Consider the following 26068-nt stretch of genomic DNA (forward strand, 5'->3'; position numbering starts at 1 on the left):
GATTACTATGTTGGGTCTACTAAGTTTAATCTCTACTATGTTTTTGCCATATCTGCAGTAACTAATGTAATTGCTGTTAGTTACAGTTAACAGATGTTTTCTTGTCTACATTCATAGATGAAGAAAACGCTAGATTTCATTCCAAGTGTAGCAAAAATAAAGATGATTTTCCTTCATTCGCATTCCATCAGCCTTTTGCGTTCTGCCCACGTGGATCCTTGTCAAGAATCCTTGCTCGACATGTTAGTCTTCCAACAAAGTTCTCCTTTCCCAGATGGCTACCACATCCCTTGAGTGAGGGAAAGTGACAAAGGACTGACCTCCTGGCTGCCTCCCTGTGGCAAAGGACTTTCCCAGGGAAGCCTTCTCCTTAGGTTCAGACTTCTTCTTGGTGGGCTTGAGTAGCCAGGAGTGGATCCTGGTGAACTAAGAGAGCCCCTCAGCAGGGATAAAGCCCTAATCTCAACCACTGCTGCTTGACATACACAAGAAGTGTGAATGCTTCAAGCAACAAATGCCTGCTTACACTGCATACAAATAGTGTTCTGTGTCAGAACTGGAAGCTCAAAGCTAGGGCTACTTTGAGGGATTCAACACATAACAGTGTTAGGAGGCATCTTGTTCCTTTTGATCCCTCCCCTTTGCCATCTTAGCTTTAACTTGGTCCTAAGATTGTTCCCTCTTTGTCATAAAATGACTGCCAGCAACAGCTAGAGCCACGTTTCCTTATTCACATCCCATGGGAAACAGAGAAAAGGCCTCTCCTCAAATGTAGTTAAGTTCTTCACTTCTCTGTGGCTCATCTTAGACTGCGTGTCAACTTCCCTCCCCCTGGAGCTGGAGCCCAGGTAGATGTTACTGAAAGCATATGGCTCGGTTAGAGGTGATCTGTAGATGCTCCAATTAAAAAAGGTTTCTGTTTTTGTTTGGGGGGGCGGGCAACTAACAGAATGTACTTTGGACCCCAGGACGATCCCATGGTCCTGCCTGGAAGTGAGGCAGAGTAACCTGGAAACAAACAAATCAGACAGTGACAGACTGTCCACCTGCCTACAGAGACTCCCTCCCGCGTCTCCCTCCATGGGAGCCAGTGGAGACCTTCAAGAATGCCTATTAGCTCATTTTTTTAAGTTTTTTTTATTTTGAGAGAGAGAGAGAGAGAGAGAGAGAGAACACAGAAGCAGGGGAGGGGCAGAGAAAAAAGGAGAGCGAGAATCCCAAGCAGGCTCCATGCTGTCAGTGCAAAGCCCGACACAGGGCTCAAACTCAGGAACCTCGAGATCATGACCTGAGCCGATGTCAAGAATCAGACAGTTAACCCACTGAGCCCCACACGTGCCCCACACACGTCTGTTAAATGCTCATTAAATTCGAGACCAGTTTCTGCTTGGAATGGGAGGGGAATAGATCCCTTCCCTCTGTATAATTTTCCATATTTCTCTCCTGATTCTTAGCATGCTGTTGGCCTGATTTAGTTTATATGCTGGAAACTGTGAATTTATATAAGTAAAAAGTGAAAAATAGTTTCTCAGGAAAGGGCTGATTAGCAGAAGATGTTAGTAAACATCCTTGTTCCAGTAAGAAAAAAGTGTACCATCAGTGTAGAAAGAACCTCTAGCCCTTACGGGGGAGAGGGAGGTCCTAGACCTACATCCAGGTGGTCTGAGTGCTCAGGAGTGTCCACACTGTAGGTGCAGGTGTAGGGAGAGGAGTGAGGAAAGAAGACCAGGAAGGAAGGCTGTGAAAGAGGAGGAGGAGGGCCCTGAGAGCCAGGGCAGGAGAGCGCTCAGCTGAGCTAGATGTTACTGAGAGTCCGTTTGGAGGAGGGCACAGTGTCCCAAGATAGCAGTGCTGAGGTTATTGGTACCTTTCAGGGCACTTTCGTGGAGTGGCTGGATGAAATGTGATGAGGAATGAGTAGACACTGAGGAGGTGGGAACAGCAGGACAGGCAGCTCTTGACAGCAGTGGCAGCAAATGGGGGTCTTTCAAGAGGTCTGTTTTCTTCTTTATTTTTAAAATGGAAGGGACCAACCAGCAGGTGTAATTGAGAAGAAAAAGAAAACAGGGAATAATCATTAATGTAAGGCTCCTGAGAAATCAAGAAAGTCTAGGGTCCAGATAATTTTTCCCAGCCATTGTGATAACACATCCTACCAGAAAAGAAAAACACTAACAGAACCGCAAGGGGGTGGGGGAGGGGATAAGAAAATTAGAGTGGATGCAAGGTTTAGAGAAAACACTGAAACGTACAAGTGAGTTAACAGGAAACTAAGACAAAAGGAAAAGCAAAACATTTCAACAAGACCAAACAACCACTGAAGATCAGTAATGAAAAGATGCTGGATTTAAGTGGAAGTATAGAAATCGTAAGAAAATAAGTTATATCCATGGAAGTGGATGAAGGAATGGAAGCGAGACACTTAAATCCAGTAGCTGAACATTAAAAGTTGAGAAACCGGAAGCACAAGTAAAGAATTACATGTTATTCTTTGAATCATAAAATTAGAATTTAACAGGGGGAAATAAGGAAAGACAGGGTAAGAAGTGGGAAATCTGAAGATTAAAGAGATTATAATCTAATGTGGAAATAGGAAACAACCAGAACATACCTGGCCATGGAAACATCTGTATCTAGGGTAACTAATTAGGCTGATTTTTATTTTTACTTCTTTTGCAGGAAGCAGCTGATTGAACATTACACCAGTCAGAACACATGAAACTGCGGTCCCTGGCACAAACTTGTTCTTTGTATCAGTTCTTGCTCAATCTCCCTTTGTCGTTCCTCCATTTCTGCCTTCACCTAGGAGGGGTAAATGTCTGCTCTGTGCCAGACATACTAGAGAAGATGCTAAATCTCATCCTGTAGGAGATACTCAGGATAAACAGCCAGCCACTGGTACAGTAGGATATATGTCCTCTCGGGATGCCATGGAAACACAAATAAAGCACCCAACTCAGCCTTAGGAGGCCGGGAGGCAGTTCCGGAGGAGGAACTTCAGCAGAATCCTGAGGTTAGGAGGTCGTCAGCAAGGAAGTGGTGGGGTTGGCATTTCAGACAGAGGAAACCAGACACGCAGGCTCTGAGAGCATGAAGCGCACCGGGGTAACTGTGCTGTGCACCCTCCGTCACGTGCCCCAGCCCCGCCTGACTCTTAACCACAGCAGCAGGTTGGTGGTCATCAGGCTTGGGAGGAAGCATTACCCCCACACCATAACGTGATGACCACTCTGTCCTATATGGGGTGTTTGCATTTTCAGTAGACAAGGTCTTACTGAATCAAATGAACCAGGCTTCCTGGGGAAGAGAGATTTTATTTGTTTATTTATTTATTTATTTACTTACTTATTCACAGAACCCTTTAAATATTTACGTACTCTGTGCCAGAATATTCTTCCTCTTTTCCTGTTTCAGACAGGGTCCTCTTTACAGAATATCTGAGGTTTGCATAGTATGGTCACTTCGGTTATGTATCATCTTGCTTGATTTTTGGGAGAGTTCAGAAGAAGGGCTTATGTCTTTTCTGTTCTTATGCCGGTCACTCCTGCACCCCTTGTTTCTGCTTAGCAGTTTTCCAGGTTTCCATTCAGGCTCCAACTCCCTCGAAACCTTTACCGTCATGTTGCTCTTTTCCTTTCCTGGATTTCTAAGCACCTTCATGCTGCTACTTTATACTACCAACCAGTATTGTTGATATTTCTGTGCCAGGCATGCCTCCCCGGTACCTTTAGAGGTTCCTGTAAATTCAAGACTAAAGTGTTTGGTTCTGTCACATTTCTCTTTGGTACTTAATTATGTTGCTGAGCATTTAAGTTATTGTTCATTGAGGTAAGGATTCCATGATTGTTCCTGTCAATAATTATTTGGTTTTTGTGAAGGAATAAAGAAAAGTCTCATTATTGTTTCTGGATGCAACAGGAAAGATCATACAAAAAAAACCCTGAAGTTCCATTTCTCTGTAATATAACATTTTTTCAGGTTTATTGAAGTGTGACTGACAAAATTGTAAGATACTGTAATACTGTATTTTATATTCTCTGTAATTTCACATTTTCATGATACCTTCCTAAAAGTTTTTCCTGACACGATAACTAATAAATGCAAAGAAGTCAGAGGTGAAGTCTTCTTGTAAATTTGGCAGTTTTAAAAAAAAAGAAAGAAAATGATTTTGAATTTGTGCAAATTGCTATTGATAAATTTTAATGGTGCTTAATTGCATAGATATTTTATGCCATACTATGTCTTCACTTAATAAATTGCTTCAAGTATAAACAACAACTGGTATTAAATTGTGAAGTAGGGCCACTTAACCAGTTAGTCCTCAGTCCTGGGAAGATGTTCTAGAGCTGTTAACATTTTCACTGTTGAAGTTATTTTGTAATTACAAGAAGGAATAAATAGATAAAATAAGCATGCTACAGTATTAAGTGATTATGAAAACCTCTTAACCTTCTTCTTCTGAATAATGAAAACTCCTTCCTTGAACAGGAACTTGAATATTTAATTCTTGCTTATTGTTGCATATTCTTGCTGATGTAAATGTTTTCAGAGCCTTTTATGGATGATGGTTTGGGTGAATTTAGAGAACAAGGACATTCTTTTGCTCATACAGTCTGTGTTGGACTTTGTTTGGATTGTGAAGTTGTTGGTAGAATCTCTTCTTAGTGGGGATTCCTTAAGAGAATTTTAAAGTTCTCCTTCAGTATGTTTGCTAGGTTTTGCTTTGTGGCTGCACCCTTTCCTCTGTCTTTTCAGCCTTGGAAATGGTGACTGTTATTGAAATGCTGATTTTTTTTTTTTTTTTTTTTTGAGAGAGCAGGAGAGGGGCAGAGGGAGAGGGGAGAGAGAGAGAGAGAGAGAGAGAGAATATGAATCCCAATCAGGCTCCATGCTCAGCAAAGATCCCAAGGTGGGGCTTTATACCACAACCCTGGGATCATGACCTGAGCCAAGAGTCAGATGCCCAACCACCAATTGAGCCACCTAGGTGCCCCGAAGTGCTAATCTTCTAAGCAGACAGTGACGCTGTCAGCACAAAGGGGAGAGAGAATGAGACTTGGGAACAGGAGCTGTTATGAGCCAGGGATGTGGGGGAGACATGTGCTGCTAAGCTGTTTAGATTTCACACACATTGGCACAGAAAATCCCCATGGCACCAAACTGGTGGAACACTAGGACCAGATAGGATGACGCCCATAAAACTAAAGGAATTTTTTCAGTACTTAAGAATAGAGGAATTAGTATAGCCTTTTTCACATACATAACTCTTGTGAGACTAAAATTTTATTTTATTTTTTTGTGAGATTAAAATTTTTTAACTCAATCTTTGTAAATAAGTAAAAGTTGAAGATGAGGGGCGCTTGGGTGGCTCAGTCGGTTAGGCGTCTGGCTTCGGCTCACGTCGTGATCTCGCGGTTTGTGAGTTCGAGCCCCGCGTCGGGCTCTGTGCTGACAGCTCAGAGCCGGGAGCCTGCTTCGGATTCTGTGTCTCCCTCTCTCTCTGCCCCTCCCCCGCTCATGCTCTGTCTCTCTGTCTCTCAAAAATAAATAAACATTAAAAAAAAAAGTTGAAGATGAGATCATTGAACCTGGGACAGTTGCTCAGCTAGTAAGTAAGCTGATCTAGGATGTGGACCCCACATCTTGCTGATTTCACGACCATCTTGTGTCTTCCTTGTTCCACTGTGAATACGTGTACAATCATAGGGAAGATGGGATAAGCCACAGAAAAGTGAATATTTTGCTGAAGACGGGAATACAGATCTTTTTAGCTATTCCTGGTTCTGCACTTCCTTCCAGGGTTTGTGCAGCAGCATGTCTTGAAGCATTACAAATGAAACACTTAAAACCAGGTCTCTTATTGCTCTCTATTTGGATATAGTGTTGGAAGTTATCCCAAGACAGTGAGGTTATCATGGTTATCATAACACATAGCCTAAATGCGTGTGTTTTAAAGCCACATCCTTATCTGGGAAACAGATACCACTGTGGGTAAACAGTCTGTTTCAGGATTTCAGAGTTTCACGATGCCTTGACTGTGCCTTTCAATAGTTAACTACTAAAATTGTGATACAGGCTCTTTTGCATCCACTTAATTTGAGAAAGGACTAAAGTTTCTGAGTACAGAAATTGTCTAAGCAGAAGGGTGGTAGTTGTCAATGATATATATCATGACATCATGAAATCATTGATCTCTCACTGTATTAGGACACCTTTGGTAGCAAGTACACTTTCACTGCGATCCTTCACCATGATAATAAGAGACTTTCAGGAAAGATATTCTGTAAACAGGAATGATAGGTGTACCATTTCTCTGAAGTTAGTGACACCTCTACATTTTACAGCTCAGTGTAAATGTTTCATTTCTTTTGCTAAGTAGTGTGCTTCTGGGGTGTAGAAAGCAAATATTTCCCCACTGTGTCATCTTTTCATAAAGTTTATTACTGGTTAATACTGAGTTAATAGTTTTATTACTTATTTGCTTTTAGTGTTACCCTTTTGTCATCTCCCCGCCAGCCAGTGCAATACTGATAGTGACTGACTCCAAGAGGCCTAGGGCCTGCCATCCTCTGGCACTGCGTGTGGTGGTCTGCAAACTTTACCTTTGTGACTTCTTTCCCCTCTCTGGACCACTCTTCCCTTTCACTGTAACCTATTAGAAGTGTGAGGATGGGTAGTGGGAAAAGCAACCAGGGGTGGCTTCTTAAGATTTGCAAAGGGTGGCAGAGCTCTGATGACCAAATTGTGGAGCTCAGCCTGACACGTTCCAGTGTACTTCCAGGTATCTGAAACAAACTCTTCCCCCAAATCCACAACAATGGCCATGTAATTATAATTAATTAGTCCCAAGTAGTCTTGGTGTCTTCATGTATCTTGTTCGATGGGTGGAGGTAGTAAAGTTAATCCAGTAAAACCTTGGTTTGCGAGCATGATTCGTTCTGGAAATGTGCTTGTAGTCCAAAGCTCTTGCATATCAAAGCAAATTTCCCCATAAGAAATCATGGAAACTCAGATGATTTGCTCCACAACCTAAAAATACTCATATAAAAATTATTACAGTGCTGTAATATAATGCAAAATAATAAAGAAAATACAAAGTATAAAGAAAAATACATAAATTAACCTGCACTTACCTTTGAAAACCTTCATGGCTGGTGTGAGGGAGATGAGAGAGGAGGGTTTATTATGTAGGGTGACTTTCACTATCACTCACGGAATCAGTGCTATCTGTTGGCTCAATGAAATCTTTTTCTGCATGGGAGCCATTGTATATGCTTGCACGGATGCTGACTACAAGTACAGTATTAATAAACTCTTGTCATGTACTGTATTTAATCTAACTGGCAATAAGGCAGCAGAGGAAAGGGTCTATATTTGCAGGCAGCCTGACCTAGAATGAAGCAAAGCATTCCTAAGCTTGCTCTTGTATGGAAAAGCAAAGGACTGTCCATAGGTACTTCCTTTGAAGTGACAAAAAATACACTAGGGCCAGTTGTGGGCACCTTCTAATATTCTGAAAAATCACTGATAATTTGCCAAACACCGTGGCCTGAGACTGAGCATCCGAGCATGGGAGACCATCACCCACAACAATCCCTCAGTCAGAGCGAGAGAGAGAAGAACCAATGGCTCAGGTGTGATCATGTGATATTCAGTGTCATGTACTACTCGTTGTGCAAGACATCACCCATTTATCCAGTTAAAATTTATTAGAAATGTTTGCTCATCTTGTGGAACACTCACAGAACAACTTACAATCCAAGGTTTTACTGTATATATATCTTAGTATGGAATTGTAATTTTTACCAGTAAATGTAAGAGGAATAATCTATTCTAGTTTCTAGTTTCATATCATTCTCAAATACAAGCCAAAACTTACTTTTTCTAATTTCCTTAGACACTTATTAAGAAATTTGTTCAAACATGTTTGAATTTTCAACAAGACCACTTGGTAACTGAAACAAAGTTCAGTTTGGCCTCATTTACCTCAAGCAAAATCAGTCTCTCTCTCTCTGCGGCGTGGAGGTGGTGTGGGGGGAGAGGGTGTAGGGGAGGGGGTGTGGAGTGAAGAGTAGATGTGACGAAAGCAGAATTCAGGGTAGATTAGTCACCTTGGTGTTGGGATTTCTGTGTTTGCTTTTTCTTCCTCCTCTCTTCACTAGCCTACCCTGGGCATTATCAGTCTTTTTTACCTTTGTCAGTCTCTGAAGTTACACAGAATTTTTCAGGGTTTTAATTTGCACCACGGTTAACGTCTCAATGGAGCATCTCTCTTCTTGTACAGATACGGATGCAGGTTCATTGTATTGTCCTTCATGGCTATATTCATAGCTCTGTTGACAGCTGCTTGAAGTGCCTTGGGTATCCAAAAGATTTGGGGGAACAGTTGAGCACTTTGATAAAGATCGATTTTATTTATCCTTACTTGAGAAAAAAATTAATGTGTTTTTTTTTTTCCTTTTCTGTTTAGTTGCTGATCATCTGGGCTGTGATCCTCAAACACGGTTCTTTGTCCCTCCTAATATCAAACAGTGGATTGCCTTGCTGCAGAGGGGAAATTGCACATTTAAAGAGAAAATATCACGGGCTGCTTTCCACAATGCAGTGGCCGTGGTCATCTACAATAATAAATCCAAAGAGGAGCCTGTTACCATGACTCATCCAGGTAAACAAAACCAGGGGGGGGTGTGAGTTTTGTTTTCTCTTCTAGATAGTAGTGCGTTATGGGTAAGCATTCTACCACCGCTGAATCCACATCATTTACAACATCATTCTATGGTTATATTCATTTTTTTATGTTCATTTTTGGTATTATTGTTTGTTTATTGAGATGCATGTCTTTTTCCTTTAGTTGAATCCTTTTCTTAAATAATGACAACAGAGTCTGTAAAACTTGCACTTACTACGTAACTGGTTGTGACTAAATTCTTAGTCATTTTACATTTCTACATTCCACTTGATAACTTTGAAAAATAACATGTATTCTATTCAGAATCACTTGTCCAGGTTATGTCATGGACTCCCAAGGATTACCTCTTCAAGAAGGATGCTTTTTATCTTATCAGGATAAATGTTGAGACTGATTCAGCGATTAGCATTACTACAGTAGAAACGGTGTTTCTTCATTTCTAATGTAACTGCTTTAATAACAGTAGTTGCAATTTATTGAGCACTTACTATACATATGCCAGGCAGTGGACTATAAGCTTTGGGGGGCGGGGGGATGTTTTATAATAGACTTTATTCTTTACAGCAGTTTTGTGTTCCCAGCAAAATTGAGTGGAAAGTACAGAGATTTCCCACACAGCCCCACACGTAAAGAGCCTCCCCCACTATCGACACCCCAGCCAGAACAGTACATTCATTACAGTCAGTGAGCCTGCATTGACTTATTATAATCACCCACAGTTCCTGGTTTACTTTGGGGGTCACTTCAGCTGTTCTCCATTCTGTGGGTTTGGACAGATATGACATGAATCCATCGTTATGGTATCATACAGAGTATTTTCACTTCCCTAAAGATCCTCTGTGCTCTCCCTATTCATCCTTCCCCCCATCCTCCTACTTCCCCACCCCTGGAAACCACTGTTGTTTGTGTTTTTTTTGGTTTTTTTTTTACTATTTCCATAGTTTTGCCTTTCCAGAATGTCTTATAGTTGGAATTATACAGTGCATAGCCTTTGCAGACTGGCTTCACTTAGTATTATACATTTAGGTTTCCTCCATGTCTTTTCATGGCTTGATAGTGCATTTTTTGAGTGCTAAATAACATTCCGTTTTCTTTTTTTTATACTTTTTTGTTTAATGGTTTATTTCTGAGAGAGAGAGACAGAGCGAGCAGGGGAGGAGCAGAGAGAGAGGGAAACAGAATCCGAAGCAGGCTCCGGGCTCCAAGCTGTCAGCACAGAGCTGAACCCATGAACTATTGAGACCATGACCTGAGCCAAAGTCGGACGCTTAACTGACTGAGCCACCCAGGCACCCCAATAATATTGCATTTTCTAGATATACCACAGTTTATCTCTTCACCTCCTGAAGAACATCTTGGTTACTTCCAAGTTTTGGCAGTTATGAATTAAGCTGGTATAAACATTTGTGTGCAGATTTTGTGTGAGCCTAAGTTTTCACATCCTTTGGGTAGATAGTAAAGAGTGTGATTGCTGAGCTGTATAGTAGAAGCATGTTTCATTTTATAAACCGCCAAACCATCTTCCCCAGTGGCTGTACCATTTTGCGCTCCCACCAGCAGTAAATGAGAGCTCCTGCTGTTCCACATCGTTGCCAGCATTTGGTGCGACCAGTGCTCTGGATTTTTGCCATTCTAATAAGTTGTTTTAATTTGTGTTTCCCTGCTGACATATTATATGGAGCTTTTTAATACATATTTTCTTAGTCCTCACCATAACTGCATGGTGCAGGTACTCTCTCCCATCTTACACATCAAGAGAATTGGCAACGGGAGGGAGACTGAGCATAGGTCCGCCAGTGGTCTCTGATCTCTTAAAGTTGAAACCTAGATGAAGTTGAGTTCTGTATTCATAAGTATTTTAATTTTTTTATTTTTTATTTTTGAGAGAGAGAGAAAATGAATGAGTGGGGGAGGGGCAGAGAGAGAGGGAGACACAGAATGTGAAGCAGGCTCCAGGCTGTCAGCACAGAGCCTGACATGAGGCTCGAACTCACGGACCATGAGATCATGAGATCATGACCTGAGCCAAAGTCAGATGCTCAACCAACTGAGCCACTGAGGCACCACTGTGTTGATAAGTATTTTAAAGGTAAATGACTTATTTAAAGAATTAACTTTTAATCATATAATCATGTAATCAATTTTAGACCATTACCTTTCAAAGGCGTCCTCATCCTCACTGAGAGTCACCTTTTGTGTGTATTTTGATAGAGTAATGAGATGGATTTAAATTTCATTCTGTGATTTTTCTTCCTTTCAGGTTAAACCTTTTAGGACTGTATTCTTTGTAGTTGCAAAACTGACACATGCTCACTGCAGAAAAACTGAAATTGTAGGAAAGCATAAGTAATGAAATCGCAAGAATGAGTGATTTTCACTCCCCAGAGATCTCTGGAGACCTGTAACTTTTAATTTCTTCAGGGAAACCAAAAGGAAATTAAGGGCCAGTCTTATTCAGCTGGCCATCTGTGTGGGAACTCTGGACTAGAGACCGTGGCTTTTCTGCTCTGGGCCTCAGAGCAGGTGCCAGTTTGTTCTCCTTGGCTGTTTCAGAGTCAAGAAAAACCATTTGAAATTTTGGACCTGATCATTCCATACTGACTTCTTCTTACTGAAAACATGGAGAAAAATGGAGAGGGAGAAACTCATCTGAGCAAAATATATTTTTCTTTTCTGGTGATGTTATTTTACATATGCAAAACTGCAAAGAAGTAGCTAGAACAAGTCTTTCTCAAATATGAGATCTGAGGATTATAAGAGAGGAAATTGACACCCTTTTTTATTTTTTAAATGATTTTTGTTTTAAAAAGGAAGGAAGCCTGTATAAATTAGCACAGATTTCCATCTGTGTTCCCTTGAAACATAAGTTAATTCATATATGTTCGTAGATGACCCATGGCAGAAAAAAGGTAAATGGTAAAATAAATTTAGGAAAATGCTTGAAGTGTAGTCTACTTGTAGTGGCTCCTGGTAGACATTCTGAGGCCTCTGAGGAGTGTTAGAGTTAAGAACTTGTTCTACCTAGATTAATCTGTGATTTCCCAAACTTACTTAACCTTGTAATCCTTTTATTACAGCTTAGGGTATCATAGCACAGGTAGGGAAATTTAGGGCTAGAGTTTGTGGATATATTCTTAGGAAATGGAACCTTGATGAGGCAAATGGAATAAAAGTAGATGTATGAGCAGTAAGAAATGGCTTCATGTTCTAATTAGACACCTAAAAAATCAGAGTAAGGTGGGAAAGTAAATTGGTACAATACTTCAGAGAGAAATTTGGCATTACGTGATATTGCTAAAGAATGCATATATTGTGATACAGTAATTTCATGCCTATATACATACTCTAGAGTATTTTTCAGTACTTCAGTGTACGATAGACCACCTGGGCATTTCGTTAAAATGCAAATTCTGATTCAGCATATTTGGGGTACAGCCTGACATTCTGTATTTTTAACAAATTTCCAGGTGATGCTAATGCCTCTAGTCCACAGATCTTGCTTTGAGAAACAAGGAAGTGAAAACAGGAAACCTAGGTTTTAGTCCCAAATTTCCCACTGACTTGCTTCGTGACATAGGACAAGTTGCTTCCTGTCTGGGAAGGCCTCTTGTGACTCTAAACCTAGATTCTATGAAAGGCCATGCATCCCCAGTGTGAAGGATAACCACTGTTTATCCTTCTTAGGAGATCTCCCACTTTCTACCTCCAGCCGTGTGGGAGCCAGTGGGATATTTCACATAGTTACACAAACATTCACAGTCCCTCTCTGTCATCCTCTTGTTACTCTGGATATGTGCATGGGAAACAAACAAGAGTATTCATAGCAGCATTGTAACAGCAAAGTACTGGAAACACCCAGATGTCCATCACAGGAGAACAGAGTGATTATGGCATATTTGTATAGCAGTTAACTGTCAGTGAATTAAAGCCACATGTATTTATATGTATAAATGCCCAAAACACGATAATGAGCAAAAAAGAGTAAGTTGTAGAATATGTACAAATAGCATTTGAATGTTAAAAAAAATGCAAGATAGCAGTTGCCATATACGCATGTATATAGGTATGAAATAGCAAAAACACACATTAGATTAGCAAATACCAAATTTGGGGATCATGGTTCTTTCCAGAGAGGGAAATGTAAGTAGGATCAGGGAGAATAATGAGGTTCAGACATATCTGTAATGTGTTACTTCTTAAGCTGAGGGTTGAGTACAGAGATATTCATTGTATTCTCTATAATTTTTTGGTTTTTGAAATCTGTCACAATAAAATTCCTAATGGGGTGCCTGGGTGGCGCAGTCGGTTAAGCGTCCGACTTCAGCCAGGTCACGATCTCGCGGTCCGTGAGTTTGAGCCCCGCGTCGGGCTCTGGGCTGATGGCTCAGAGCCTGGAGCCTGCTTCCGATTCTGTGTCTCCCTCTCTCTCTGCCCCTCCCCCGTTCATGCTCTGTCTCTCTCTGTCCCAAAATAAATAAATGTTGAAAAAAAAAATTTAAAATAAAATTCCTAAGAAAGAAAAGCTCTATAAAGGATCAAAAGGTAAATAGAAGGGTGGCATTTCTTGCTGTGACCAAGTGAGGAGATCAGCAAATTTTCTTAAAAGAAAGCAAGTATACAACTGAACAGAACTGACAGAAGCATCCACTTCAGTGTTCTGGAAATCAGCCAGAGGCATACAACGATCTGAGGCACGTTTATGTTTTGAAAAACTGCCAAACTTTGGGTAAGAACAATGGGAAGCTGTGGTGTTTGGCCAGGGGCTGCTTCCCACACTCCCCAGGCTATGCTGCATGGAGTTTCTGCCAGAGCGGAGTGAGTGGCAAGGTCTGATAGCTTGCTCTGCAGGGACGGAAAGGTGGGTGATACGCATGCCTGACCTGTTGTCCTTGGAAGTGACTTTGTGGGGACAGGGAGATAGAGAAAGGCCAGTGTCTGTCTCTCCCAGCCCAAGGTTGTACCCAGCAGTGTTCTTGCCTGAGACCATACGCTCCATGGTGACCACTGAGCTGGAGCTGTTTACACTCCTGGATGACCCTGAGACTATGATGTGCACACACATAGGAGACTCAGAAGGGACCTATAGAAGTAACCCAGGCAGATTGGAAGTGGTCAGAACTTTGAACTTTCTCTCCTGACAACCAGATCCATTAGCAGATGACAGAAGCCTGACTAATTTGAGATGTTTGAGTACCACCTGTGTCCAGGAACTGGCTGACAGCTAGTTTCTATGAGATACAGTGGCAGTCCTTAGGAAGCTAGTCTAGAGAAGAAGGAAGAAAAGAATATTGAAAAAATATGAAACTGAGCAGAGACATCAGTGGCTGTGCACCAGAGAGGAAGTATATTTCACAGGTGTGGCCCAGTAACATTACTAAACAAAACGAGCAAACGACAACAACAGCAACCTTAAAGGCAAAAAAAGATCAGAATTCAGAGTTGCAACAGTATATTGTCTGAAATGTCTTGTTTCATAATGTTAGCATAAAGATGACAGGCTGTGCAAAGAAGCATGAAACTGCAGTTCATTCTCAGAAAGAGTCTGCATAACCTGCCTCTGTGTTCCCAGGTGTGAACTTAGTAGACGCAGACCTCAAAGGGATTAATGTTAAGTATGCTCAAAGAAGTAAAGGAAAACATGATAACAGTGAATGGCACCAATGAGCCAATGCATAGAGACTCTCCATAAAGGATGTAAAACTTACCAAAAAGAGCCACGTAGAAATCATGGAATTGAAGAGTATGATTTTGGAAATGAAAAACATCACTCGAGGACTTGAGCAGCAGATTCAAAATAGCAGAAGAAAGAATCCGTGAGCTTGAAGATAGAGCAATAGAGATTATCCACTCTGAAGAACAAGTTGTAAAAAAAATTTTGAAGAAAATGAACAGAAGCTCAAAGGCCTGTGGGACCCTCTCCCAGAGGAGAGGAGAGAAAGTGGCAGGAAGAAATATTTCAAGAATAACTGAAAACTTTCCAAATACGATGTTTTGTAGAAATTGTTAAGAGAGTCCTCAAATTCAGAGTCCTTAAGGTAGCCCAGATAATTTTGAAGAACAACAACAATGTTGAAAGGCTTCATGCTACTTGATTTAAAAACTTCAGTAATCATAGGGCATTGCGGCATTGGTGTAAAGGATAGGGATTTAGACCAATGGATCTGAATTGAAAGTCTAGAAGTAAAATCCTTCTTTTATACTCCCTTGCTTTTCAGCAAAGGTGCCATGACATTTTGGTGGGGAAGAGATAGTCTTTTCAGCAGGTGGTGCCAGAACAGTTGTTTGCCAGATGCAAAAGACAAAAAGGAACTAAGACCTTTACCTTATACTGTATAAAAGTTACCTCACAATAGATACTAGACAAAATGTAAGAAGTAAAACTATATACACTTGTACAAGAAATCATAGGAGAAAGTCTTTGTGATTTGGGACAGAAAGTTCTTACTCAAAAAGCACTATCCATAAAAGACAAAAACAGTGTTAGTCATCAGAAGTAAAATACCTTGTTATTCAGAAGACACCATGAAGAAAATGAAAAGACAAGCCGCAAACTGGGAGAAAAGATTTCTGACTCATAGATCTGATAAATGATTGGTATATGAAGAACTCATAAATTGATAACAAGACAACCTAATTTTACAACAGGCAAAGGATTTAATGATTAACCATTTCATTATTAGAAAACAATTTCATTATTAGAAAAAAAAACAACAAACAACAATGAGATGTTATTTCATACCTCTAGAATGACTATAATAAAAAAAGTCAGATATTACCATGTTTTATTGAGGATGTGGGTAAACTGAAACCCTCATGTATTGTTGGTAAGAATGTGAAATAGTACAATCAGTTTGGAAGACATTTTGTCAGGGTTTTTTTTTTTTAAGTTAAGCATAAATTTACCATATGACTCTGCAGTCCTGCTCCCAGGAATCTACCCAAGAGAAAAGAAAACAATGAAATATCCACACAAAAACTTGTACGTGAATACTCATTGCATTATTTACAATAGCTAAAATAGTGGAAACAATGCAAATGTTCATCAGCTGGTGAGTAGAGAAGCAAAACATGGCATATGCATAGAACAGAATACAGTTCAGCGATTAAATGGAATTAACTACAGATACCTGTAACAACAATAAGTCTCAAAAGCATTATGCCACATGAAATGCATGTATTATGCATATAGCGTGATTTCATTTATGTGAAATGTCTAGAAAAGTCACAAAGAAACAGAAGCTGCACAGGTCAGTGGGTGTGTGGGTTGGGGGCTGGGTGTGAAGATTAACCATTTGGGCATGAGGGAACTTTTGGGGATAATAGAAATATACTAGAACTAAGTTGTGGTGGTGGTTGCACACCCCCATAAATTTACTAAAACCATCGAATTTACACTTTACAAAAAGTGGATGTGATGGCATGTAAGTTATACTTCATTCAGCTGTTGTTCAAAAGTTCAGGGGTGCCTGGCTGGCTCAGTCAGCGGAGCGTGTGACTCTTGATCTCAGGGTCATGAGTTTGAGCCCCACATTGGGTGTAGACATTTAAAAAAAAAAAGTGTAATGCAGGCTAAAGTTCAGAAGCAACACAAAGATTCTTAAACTGGAAGTTTTCTTTGAGTTGTATGCCCTTACGTATTCTTACTTTGAGAAACTTATAGCAAGTATTCATGAGGTGATCTCTTGTGACTTTGGTTCTCATTTTAAGTATTTAGGGTAGGACATTAAAGAGCATATAAGGATAGAATGATATTAAAATGCAAGCAATTAAAATGTGAAAATAAAGACAGTCACTTTGCTTGAGTAGAGACATGCTAAGTGCCTGTGTGTTTGAGACAGAAAGATTAACTCTCAAGTCATGACCTAAACACAGAGGTTAGTTATATATTTTTAGAGTTAGGAAGTCTTTATTGCAACCGAACTGCTCTAGATTGGTGTAGTTTATTTAATCTGAAAAGTTACATAGATTATTTAAATGAAAGCATGTTTGTATTTAAAAGCAGTGGAAGTAAATCCATTCATTGAAAAGATTTCTGAAAAACAATTTTAATTTTTACTTTTAAAAAAATGTTAATTTTTGAGAAAGAGAAAGCACATGCTTGAGCCAAGGGAGGGGCAGGGAGAGAGGGGGGCGGGGAGACAGGATCCAAAGTGGGCTCTAAATTGGCAGCACAAAGGCCAATTTGGGGCTTGAACTCAGGAACCATGAGGTTATGACCTGAGGGGATCAGACGCTTGACTAAGCCACCCAGGCGGCTCCTAATTTTGACTTTCAATTAGAGAAAATTTAAAATGCCATTTTGTGCAAACAAGCTCATTATGGGGTGTGAAAGGGTTTGGGATGTTTCTCGATAAGAGTTTTTGCCCTTTCTTCTTTGAGCCCCTAGGCTTTTGTTCTGTCTTCTGTTTTCCAAACAGAATTCACTCTTGGTTTCAGTCTCTTCTCCAGTGGTGGTGCATTTGTTAACATATTCATCACCTCATAAAAACACCGTGGGCTATTTTGTCTTACAGATCTCTGTTTCTATAGGAATCCCACTCTTTTATTCATCTTTCAGAATCATATTTAAGGGTGTGTCACTGACCTGTAATTTGCCATGGCATTCTCCTCATCTTTTTAGTTACAAAAACAAAATCCTATAAAATAATGAAAAAAGTTTGGCATTGATGGTCACAAAATTGGAATTGGTGTCCTAGACTGGCTTTGGGGCTCTAGATAAACCATTGGCTTCGTTTGTAAAACAGTGAGAGCACCTGCCTAATCACCTAACAGGATGATTGTGAATTTATTGCGATAACGAATTTGTTAAATTGTGCTGTTTTTGTTATTCTTTATTCTTGGGCCTTGAGTGAGCACTATCTCTTTTGTAATTATGAAATCAATATGTTTCTCTAAGACTTGTACTTATTTTTTTTAATTTCTGAGTATACTTTCTTCATTCTTCTGGTCTTAGTATAAAATAATTAATCAACAAGTATTAAATTACATTTGTTCTGTGCCAAGCATTCTGTGATGGACACTGTAGGGATCTACAGAAGAAGTATATGCAAGTAAGTACATGCTCTTAAGGAACATTTACTCCAACAGAGAGACAAACATGCAGGAAATAATTGGGACCCACTGAGTGCTGACTTAACAGGATAAGACCTAGTGATACCAAGGAAGACTTACTGACTCTGATGGCTGGAAGGAACTTATCAGAGGACTTCACAGTGGAGGCTTTCATTGTGCTGGGCCCTAAATGGTGGTCAGGATTTGACCAAAGACAGTCTGTAGGGTAATCATATGAGTCAGAAACCTGCCTGGAGGGGCAGGAGTCTGAGGATGAATGGTAGAAAATGAGGCTGTGGGCCCACTGACAACAAGCAGAGGGATTTGGGTTCTATATGCTAATTCATCAGCATAGTTTTTTGAGCTCCTATCAGTTCTCCTGATGTAAACAGGACCCACATGATACCTGCTTTCATGGAGTTAAAATCAAGCAGAGATGATAAACACTGAATTAGAAATCATAATTATGGGGGTGCCTGGGTGGCTAAGTTGGTTAAACGTCTGACTTTGGATTTCGGCTCAGGTTGTGATCTCATGGTTCGTGGGTTTGAGCCCCACGTCGGGCTCTTTGGTGACAGTGCAAGCCTGCTTGGGTCTCCTTCCTTTCTTGTCTGCCCTTGCACTGTTCGTGTGCGTGCGCTCTCTCTTCTCTCTTTCTCTCTCAAAATAAATAGACATTTAAAAAAATTATGATGAAAAGTCTTTATGAAGCAGACTTAAATCCACGGAATCAGAGAGGGCCACCCTGAGGAAATGACATTTGAATAGGAAATCACAAGTTGAGGAGAGTCTTCTAGGCAGAAGAATCCTCAGGGGTGAAGGCTCTGAGGTGGGAAAAACACAAAGTTTAGGTACTGGAGGGTGAGGGGAGTTTGGCTGAAGGGACGGACAGGGTAATAGTGAATTGGGCTAAAAGGCCTCATCCTCAAAGCAGACATGTGCCCAAGGTAAGGACCAGTTATTAGTGATGGCAGGGATTTGGAAAGACAAGGGAAGTGTAGTTCTCGGCCGGCAAGCCTGATGTCACCTAACTCGAGTGCCTCCTCGGTCCCAGCACTCTGCTAGGGGCCCTGCAGTGTGGTGTCACACACTGGCCAGGCCACAGCACTAGGCAGTTCGCAGCTCTTCTCCGTAGATGGTTGCTGTCTTGAGCAGCTAGAAAGTTCTTCCTGGCTTCTCTGGCACCTAAGTGTGGGCTTGGGAAACCCAGCAGGAGGCATCGGGTTTGGGGTATAGAGGGAAGCCCCACAAAGCATGGGTCGCCTCCCCCTAGGGGAAGAGCCTGGAAGCAGGAAGGCCCTGGGAAACTGGCCCCTGGCTGATTAGCATTTCTCATGGTGTCAGTGAGACAGTGGTTACAGGAAGATCCTGTTTCAGCCCAGAGCCAAGTGAGACTGGGATGGATGGGAAGAGGGTGAGATTAAACAGCACAGGCTCGGCACATACATCATCTCAAACTTTCTCCAGCCTCCGGCATTTCAGCGCAACAATGCTCAACATGCCACAGCTCTCTGCTCTTCTGTTTCTGCCGTACTCCTTACGTGCTGAGAAGCGCTTGCTGTCCTGGCTCATCAGTGTGCCCCTGTCCCTCCACAGACCCCCTTCTCTCCCTGTGGGGTGGCACTGCCCACCTGAAGTTCCAGGACCCTTGCACCAGTGGCACTGGATGCCCCCTGCAACTTATAACCCATAATCTCCTGGAGTGGACCCAAGATCCATGTCTTAGCCCTCCCCTGCTCACACGTCAATTCTGCCTACCCTCCATTTTAGTCAAGAAACCTTAGATTTGTACCCCTCTGTGCTGTGCATTGTAATGTGAACTAATACGAATTGGTAAGAGTCCAAAACCAAAAGACACCTGGATGATGCCCTCAGTGAGTTTACAGTTGAAAGCCTCTGCAGTCTTCAGAGGGCCTTTTTTTGTACCGCTCTGATAGTACCACCCTTCTTTTATGTTGTTGTTTGCGTATTTGATTGGCAGAAGGGAAAAGACTGCTCATTTCTTTATGTGAAAGTGTGCCTTTCCCGTTGTCTGCAGTGGTCAGCAGAATGCCTTGAGCAAAATAAGTGTGTACTGCATTGAAATTATTTTATTAAGATATTTAGTTTTTATTGAGCTTTTCCTTCCATTTAAGGATAGAGTTTATAACTGATTTAAAAATTACAGTGTTAAGTACCAGTATTTTGTTTTCTTCCTTTGTCAATGATGTTTCAAGAGCTTGCTTGTGTTGGTTCTAATGAATGCCCTTCATCTGCGGCCTGAAGGACATCTTTCCCAGTGCAGTGTCCGTGACATCATTGACAGGAAAGACAGCTCAATTTGTGGTTTTATTTGTTACCTCTAGTTAGTAGAATGAGTTCTTTGTAATGTAGTTAGCGGATGTGTGGTAGTATATATAAAAGGGAAGTTATGGGCTCTTGGATAGTTTAAAATAATGTACATTTGTCTGAAAGTTAAGGATTTATTTTCTTGGACTTTAAAAATTTATATAGGCTTTTCTGTTACCGTTTAACAGTCTTAAATTGTGTCAAATCATCAAGTTGGAAATGTCTTACACTTTTATCTGTGTGTCTGTAAGAATCTGTGGATAAATCTGTGGACATTCTTTTCACTGTTAGTAGGAAAATGTAATTTAGATAAAGATGTAACCAAATAATAATGTTGCTTTTCAATCTTATCAATCAGCAGTATCAGGTCCTTCTTACTGTTCCTTTGGCTGGTTGAACAGGATTTGCTGAATGGCCCTTCATCTTTTTTCTCATCATATTCTCTTAAAAAAAAAAAAAAAAACTTACATAGCTCTATGTTTATTGTGTAGCAATAAATTAAAAAATATCACACTTTGGGGGCGCCTGGGTGGCGCAGTCGGTTAAGCGTCCGACTTCAGCCAGGTCACGATCTCGCGGTCCGTGAGTTCGAGCCCCGCGTCAGGCTCTGGGCTGATGGCTCAGAGCCTGGAGCCTGTTTCCGATTCTGTGTCTCCCTCTCTCTGCCCCTCCCCCATTCATGCTCTGTCTCTCTCTGTCCCAAAAATAAATAAACGTTGAAAAAAAAAATTAAAAAAAAAAATCACACTTTGTAAAATATCAGAAATTCACTTTGTGAATATAAAAAAATGACTTTATGAAAGCCAGTAAGGGTATATCTAAACATCCTGCAAAATATCTTTAAATATCAATAATTTGGGCCACTTAGTGTTAATCTAGTATCTTTATCCTTTCAAAAAAAAAACCATCAAGAAATAAATGATAGTCATACTGTTATTTTAGTGTGTAAAGTTTTTTGGATCTTACTGAATATGGATTTAATTGCCTCAGAAAAGATGGAGCCTGCAGTTTAAATGCACTGCTGTGGCAGGAAGTAAGTGTTTAAATTGTGTGTATCTTTTTGCTGGAGTTGGCAGATATTTCTCCATGTGATCCATACACTCTTTAGAAAATTCAGAATTAGCAAAAAAAAAAAAAAGGTAAAATTGAAACACTTAATGGAACAGAATAGAAAACCCAGAAATAAACCCACGACCATATAGTCCCTTTATCTTTGGCAAAGCAGGAAAGAATATCCAGTAGGAAAAAGACTGTCTCTTCAACAAATGATATTGGCAAAACTGGACAGTGACATGTTGGAGAAACTGGACCACTTTCTTACACCATACACAAAAAGAAATTCAAAATGGGTTAAAGACTTACATGTGAGATCTGAAACCAGAAAAATCCTAGAAGAGTACATAGGCAGTCACCTCTTTGACATTGGCTGTAGCAGCTCTTTTCTAGATGTGTTTCCTGAGGCAAAGGAAACAAAAGCAAAAATAAACTATTGGGACTTCATCGAAATAAAAAGCTTCTGCACAGCAAAGGAAACAACAAAACTAAAAGGCAACCTACGGAATGGGAGACGATATTTGCAAATGACAGATCAGATAAAGGGTTGGTATCCAAAATATATAAAGAACTTCTAAATCTCCACACCTAAAATACAAATAATCCAGTTTAAAATGGGAAGAACACATGGACAGATATGTTTCTAAAGAAGACATCCAAATGGCCAATAAACACATGAAAAGATGTTCATTACCTCTCATCATCAGAGAAATGCAAATCAAAACTACAGTGAGATGTCACCTCACACCTGTCAGAATGGCTAAAGTCAGCAACATAAGAAATGAGGTATTGGCGAGGATGCAGAGAAAGAGGAACCCACATGCACTGTTGGTAGGAATGCAAACTGGTGCACCCAGTGTGGAAATCAGTATGGAAAAATCCTCAAAAAGTTAAAAATAGAACCCTCCCACAATCCAGCAGTCACACTAGTGGGTATTTACCCAAAAAATAAGAAACACTAACTCAGAGGGATACATGCACCCCTATATTTATAGCAGCATTATTTACAATAGACAGGTTATGTAAGTAGCCCAAATGTCCATTGATTGATGAATGGATAAAGAAGTGGTATATATACACAATGGAATATTATTCAAACATAAAAAGTAATGGTATCTTACCATTTGCAATGACATGGATGGAGCTGGAGAGTATAATGCTAAGTGAAATAAGTCAGAGAAAGACAAATACCACATGATTTCAATCGTGTGGAATTTGAGAAACAAATAAGCAAAGGGGAAAAAGAGACACACCAAGAAACCGACTCTTAACCATAGAGAACTGATGGTTACCAGAGGGGAGGTGGGTGGGGGATGGGGGAAATAGGTGATGGGGATTAAGGAGTATACTTGTCATTGTGAGCACCAGGTGATGTATGGAAGTATTGAATCACTGTTTTGTGCTCCTGAAATTGATATAACATTACATATTAACTAACTGGAATTGAAATAAAAACTAAAAAAAAAAAAAAAAAAAAAAAAACTGAAACACTTAAGCAGTAGCTTTTTAAAAATAAAAATCACTTGTAAAAGAATAACTGCTGATGATTCCATTCAGAAACTTTTCTAGAAGCTCTGAAGTTTTCCTTTACTTCTCTGAATCTTAATTTACGTGGCGGTGAGAGCCCCTCCATCTGCCAGAGACTTGAGACAGTGTATCTACTAGCCTTCCTGTCTATCTCTGACCTTGCAGGCTCTGTATCCCAAGTCCGTTGCTTAAACTCATCACTTGATTTGCCTTTTTACCTTTCTTGTGCTTATCTTTTCCTCACCAGCAGTGAAAGAGAGGAGGAAGCCAGAATCATATAAGGGATTGACAGAGGTTTAGAATAGCAGCGTAGAAATCCATCCCAAAGTTTACAGGATGGAAGACACTTCTTACTTGATAGCTGTTCACATGCTGCTGACCTGGATTTGCAGTTGCAAGCTCAGAGTGAGTCCCACAGGCCAGGCTACTAGGGATGGTGGTGGCGTGCCTTCGAGGCCCGGTGAGGAGGCCCCAACCCTGGCTGATGCCTTACAGTGTTCGTGCTTGTCAGGTCAGTGTTTTTAGGGCGTGGGGAGTGAGGGATATTTGAGGCAGGATAATTCTTTGCTCTGCAGGTTTCCCCTTGGTGTTATATAGCGTTTAGTCTCCCAGGCCCATGCCTCCCAAGTGCCAATGACACCTGTCCGTGTGTGTGGCAGTATAAAACCCTTCCCCAGAGTTTGAGGACTTGTCCTGAGAGGGCTTTTCTGCCCCTCTGAGACCCACTGTCACACTCCCAAGTCTGTGGGATGTGTAGAGGAGGAATGAAAGGGGGTCCCTCGGTGATGGTAGAGGGCGGGGAAGATGGGAATGGCAAAATGATGAAAGAAAAACGATAGGCTTTTATATTTACCCACAGAGTAGCATGTCTGGTGTCCTTGTTCCTCTGTCTCCCTGGTCCCAGGTTCCGTCTGGTGCCCTTTCCCTGTCAACGTAGGTAGTTTTTACCATTTCTCATAATGCAGAGCTGCTGGGGATGAAGTCTCTCATCGTTTATCCGAAAGTGCCTTTTCTGACATCATTTTTCAAGAACATGGACACAGAATTCTGAGTTGATGGTATTTTCCTTTCAGCACCTTAAAAAGTGTTGCGACTTTGTTTTCCAGCCTCCGTTTTTCCTGATGGAAAGATGTTCTTTTATGTAATGAGTCTTTTTTTTTTTTTAAATAAACTGTATTTTTTTAAGAACTATTTTACATTTATAAAAAAAATTGCAGAGATAATACAAAGAATTCCCATAGACTTGCACCCAGTATCCTCTATTATGTAACTAACATCTTACATTAGTGTGGTACATGTGTTATAATTAATGAACTGATCAGTATAGGTACATCATCATCAACTACAGTCTGTACTTGATTCACATTTCCTTAATTTTTACATAATGTCCTCCGCCTGTGCCAGGGTCCTATCCAGGAGGGGATGTCATTGTATCTCCTTAGTCTTTCTTTGGCTGTGACACTTTCATGGACTTCCCTTGTTTTTGATAACCTTAACAGTTTTGGGGAGTGCTGTTAGGTATTTTGAAGGATGTCCTTCAGTTGGGATTTATTTGATCTTTTTTTCATGATTAGACTGAGGACCTGGGTTTTTGAGAGGAAGACCACAGGAGTAAAGTGTCATTCTCAACATCCTATCAAGGATACATGTTATCACCATGAATGATCACTGTTGGTGTAGACTTTGGTCACCTGGTGTTTGTCAGGTGTGTTTTCAGGCTTCTCCACTGGAAAGCTCCTCTTCTCTCTCTTCCATAAAGGAGGTCACCATGCACAGCCCACACTTAAGGAGGGGGAAGTTCAGCTTCCCCTCCTTAGGGCAGAATGTTACTTATCTGGAATTATTCTGCATGGATAATTTGTTTCTTCTCTACTTATTAATTTGTTCAGTCATTTATATCAGTTTGGACTCATGGATATTTATTTTATACTTCATATTGTAATATAATACTACTGGGCTTATTTTTGTTGCTTAAATTAAATTATATTTGGCCATTAGGAGCTCTTTCACTTGGCTCCTGCGTCCTTTGACGTGCACCCATTACCATGGGTATTGGTTTTTTGTTTGTCTTGTTTTTGAGCACTTTCTTCCTTTCTGGTGCTGTGAGATGCTCTGGGCTCGTCCTATATATAGTTTCTGTCCCAGCCCGAGAATCAGCTATTTCTCCCAGGAAGCCTGGTTTCTGTTTTTGGAGAATGACACTAGAAGCCAAGCTCTGGGCATTAGATGTGCTCATTACTATGAGGTTCTGTTGCTTCTGGGTCCTCTCAGCTGACAGAGCAAGGAGATCTATGTGTGTATTCCAGCCCTTGTACATATACGTATCCATAAGTACTGTTGTGTGTAACCTTCTGTGTCTGTATTAAGCTAAGAATGCGTTCATCCCGATGTCACCAACCCTAATCCATGACCACTTGCATCATGCTAGGCCCTTGCTTACCTTAAACTGCCACTTGAAAAGTGAGAAAGCTGGCTCCCACCTCCCACCATCCGTTTTCTTGTTGATCACAGAGCTCTCAGACTTACAGATTCTTAAACACAGATAACAGCTCTGAAGGCTTTTAGAGTGCCAATGGTCAGCGTGCCAGCTGACGGAGGCTGCTTCCCTTGCATGTCTTCCCTGGGTGGAACACCCCACTCAGTACTTAACCTTTCTTTCTCCTCCCATTTAAAATTCTTTTATCGAAAACTTGTACGAAAATACAAATGTAAGTATCTTGGCTTGAAAATGACACAAAACTAGGTGGATCTTGGAACACATGTAACAACAAAAAGAAAATACTTACTAAGTGAACCTGCAGGTGAGTTCAAAAAATTAGTAACGGGTTCATGGGGACCTGGCTTAGGTAACAGTTCCAAGTGGGAACCTTCCATCCTATAAGCTCTGCGTACACTAACGTGTGCCAAAAATATGTTGAAAACTCAGGCCGTATCCTTGTGAACACAATTTTCAGAATATCATGATATTCATAATACTCAGATGTAGGGAGAGGTTAACCTCATGCTGCTCTTGATATTGGATGGGTTGTATTCATTTTTAGCATTTTTAGCATTTTATTTTAATAAAAGGCATTGAAAAACTGATGTCCACAAAAGAACAGGATGGGAAAAAAATCTGTAAACAGTGTTTTACCATTTAGAATTTGAGCATCAAAGTGAATAATGCTAGTAATGATTTTAGCCCATTAAGTAAAATAAGAAACATGAGTTCATACTAATCTAAAAAGTAAAAGTAAATTGAAATTTTGATGAGGAATGGAATGTTTTACCTAGTCTCAAAATACCTCCTCCCCACAGAATATTTATTAATTCCAAAGGGGGAAAAGAGTGACTTTGCAGTGGAAATGCCTGGAGAACATCACTTGTACAAAACCACATGATCAAAGTGAACTTCATCAGTATTGGGATGTGTCATAACTG

General features: G+C 40.5%; 1 protein-coding gene across 4 annotated transcripts in view; it reads left to right on the forward strand.

Moving 5' to 3' along the window:
- Window positions 1-26068, forward strand: part of RNF130 (ring finger protein 130) — a 140511-nt gene that overhangs the window by 24573 nt on the left and 89870 nt on the right. For all 4 annotated transcript variants that reach the window (XM_043585326.1, XM_043585335.1, XM_043585344.1 and 1 more), the window contains exon 2: window positions 8471-8665. In XM_043585326.1, coding sequence (XP_043441261.1) covers window positions 8471-8665 — 195 coding nt within the window. The remainder of the gene's footprint in view (window positions 1-8470; window positions 8666-26068) is intronic.

Source organism: Prionailurus bengalensis, chromosome A1 (assembly GCF_016509475.1).
Source record: "Prionailurus bengalensis isolate Pbe53 chromosome A1, Fcat_Pben_1.1_paternal_pri, whole genome shotgun sequence".
Classification (NCBI taxonomy): Eukaryota; Metazoa; Chordata; class Mammalia; order Carnivora; family Felidae; genus Prionailurus; species Prionailurus bengalensis.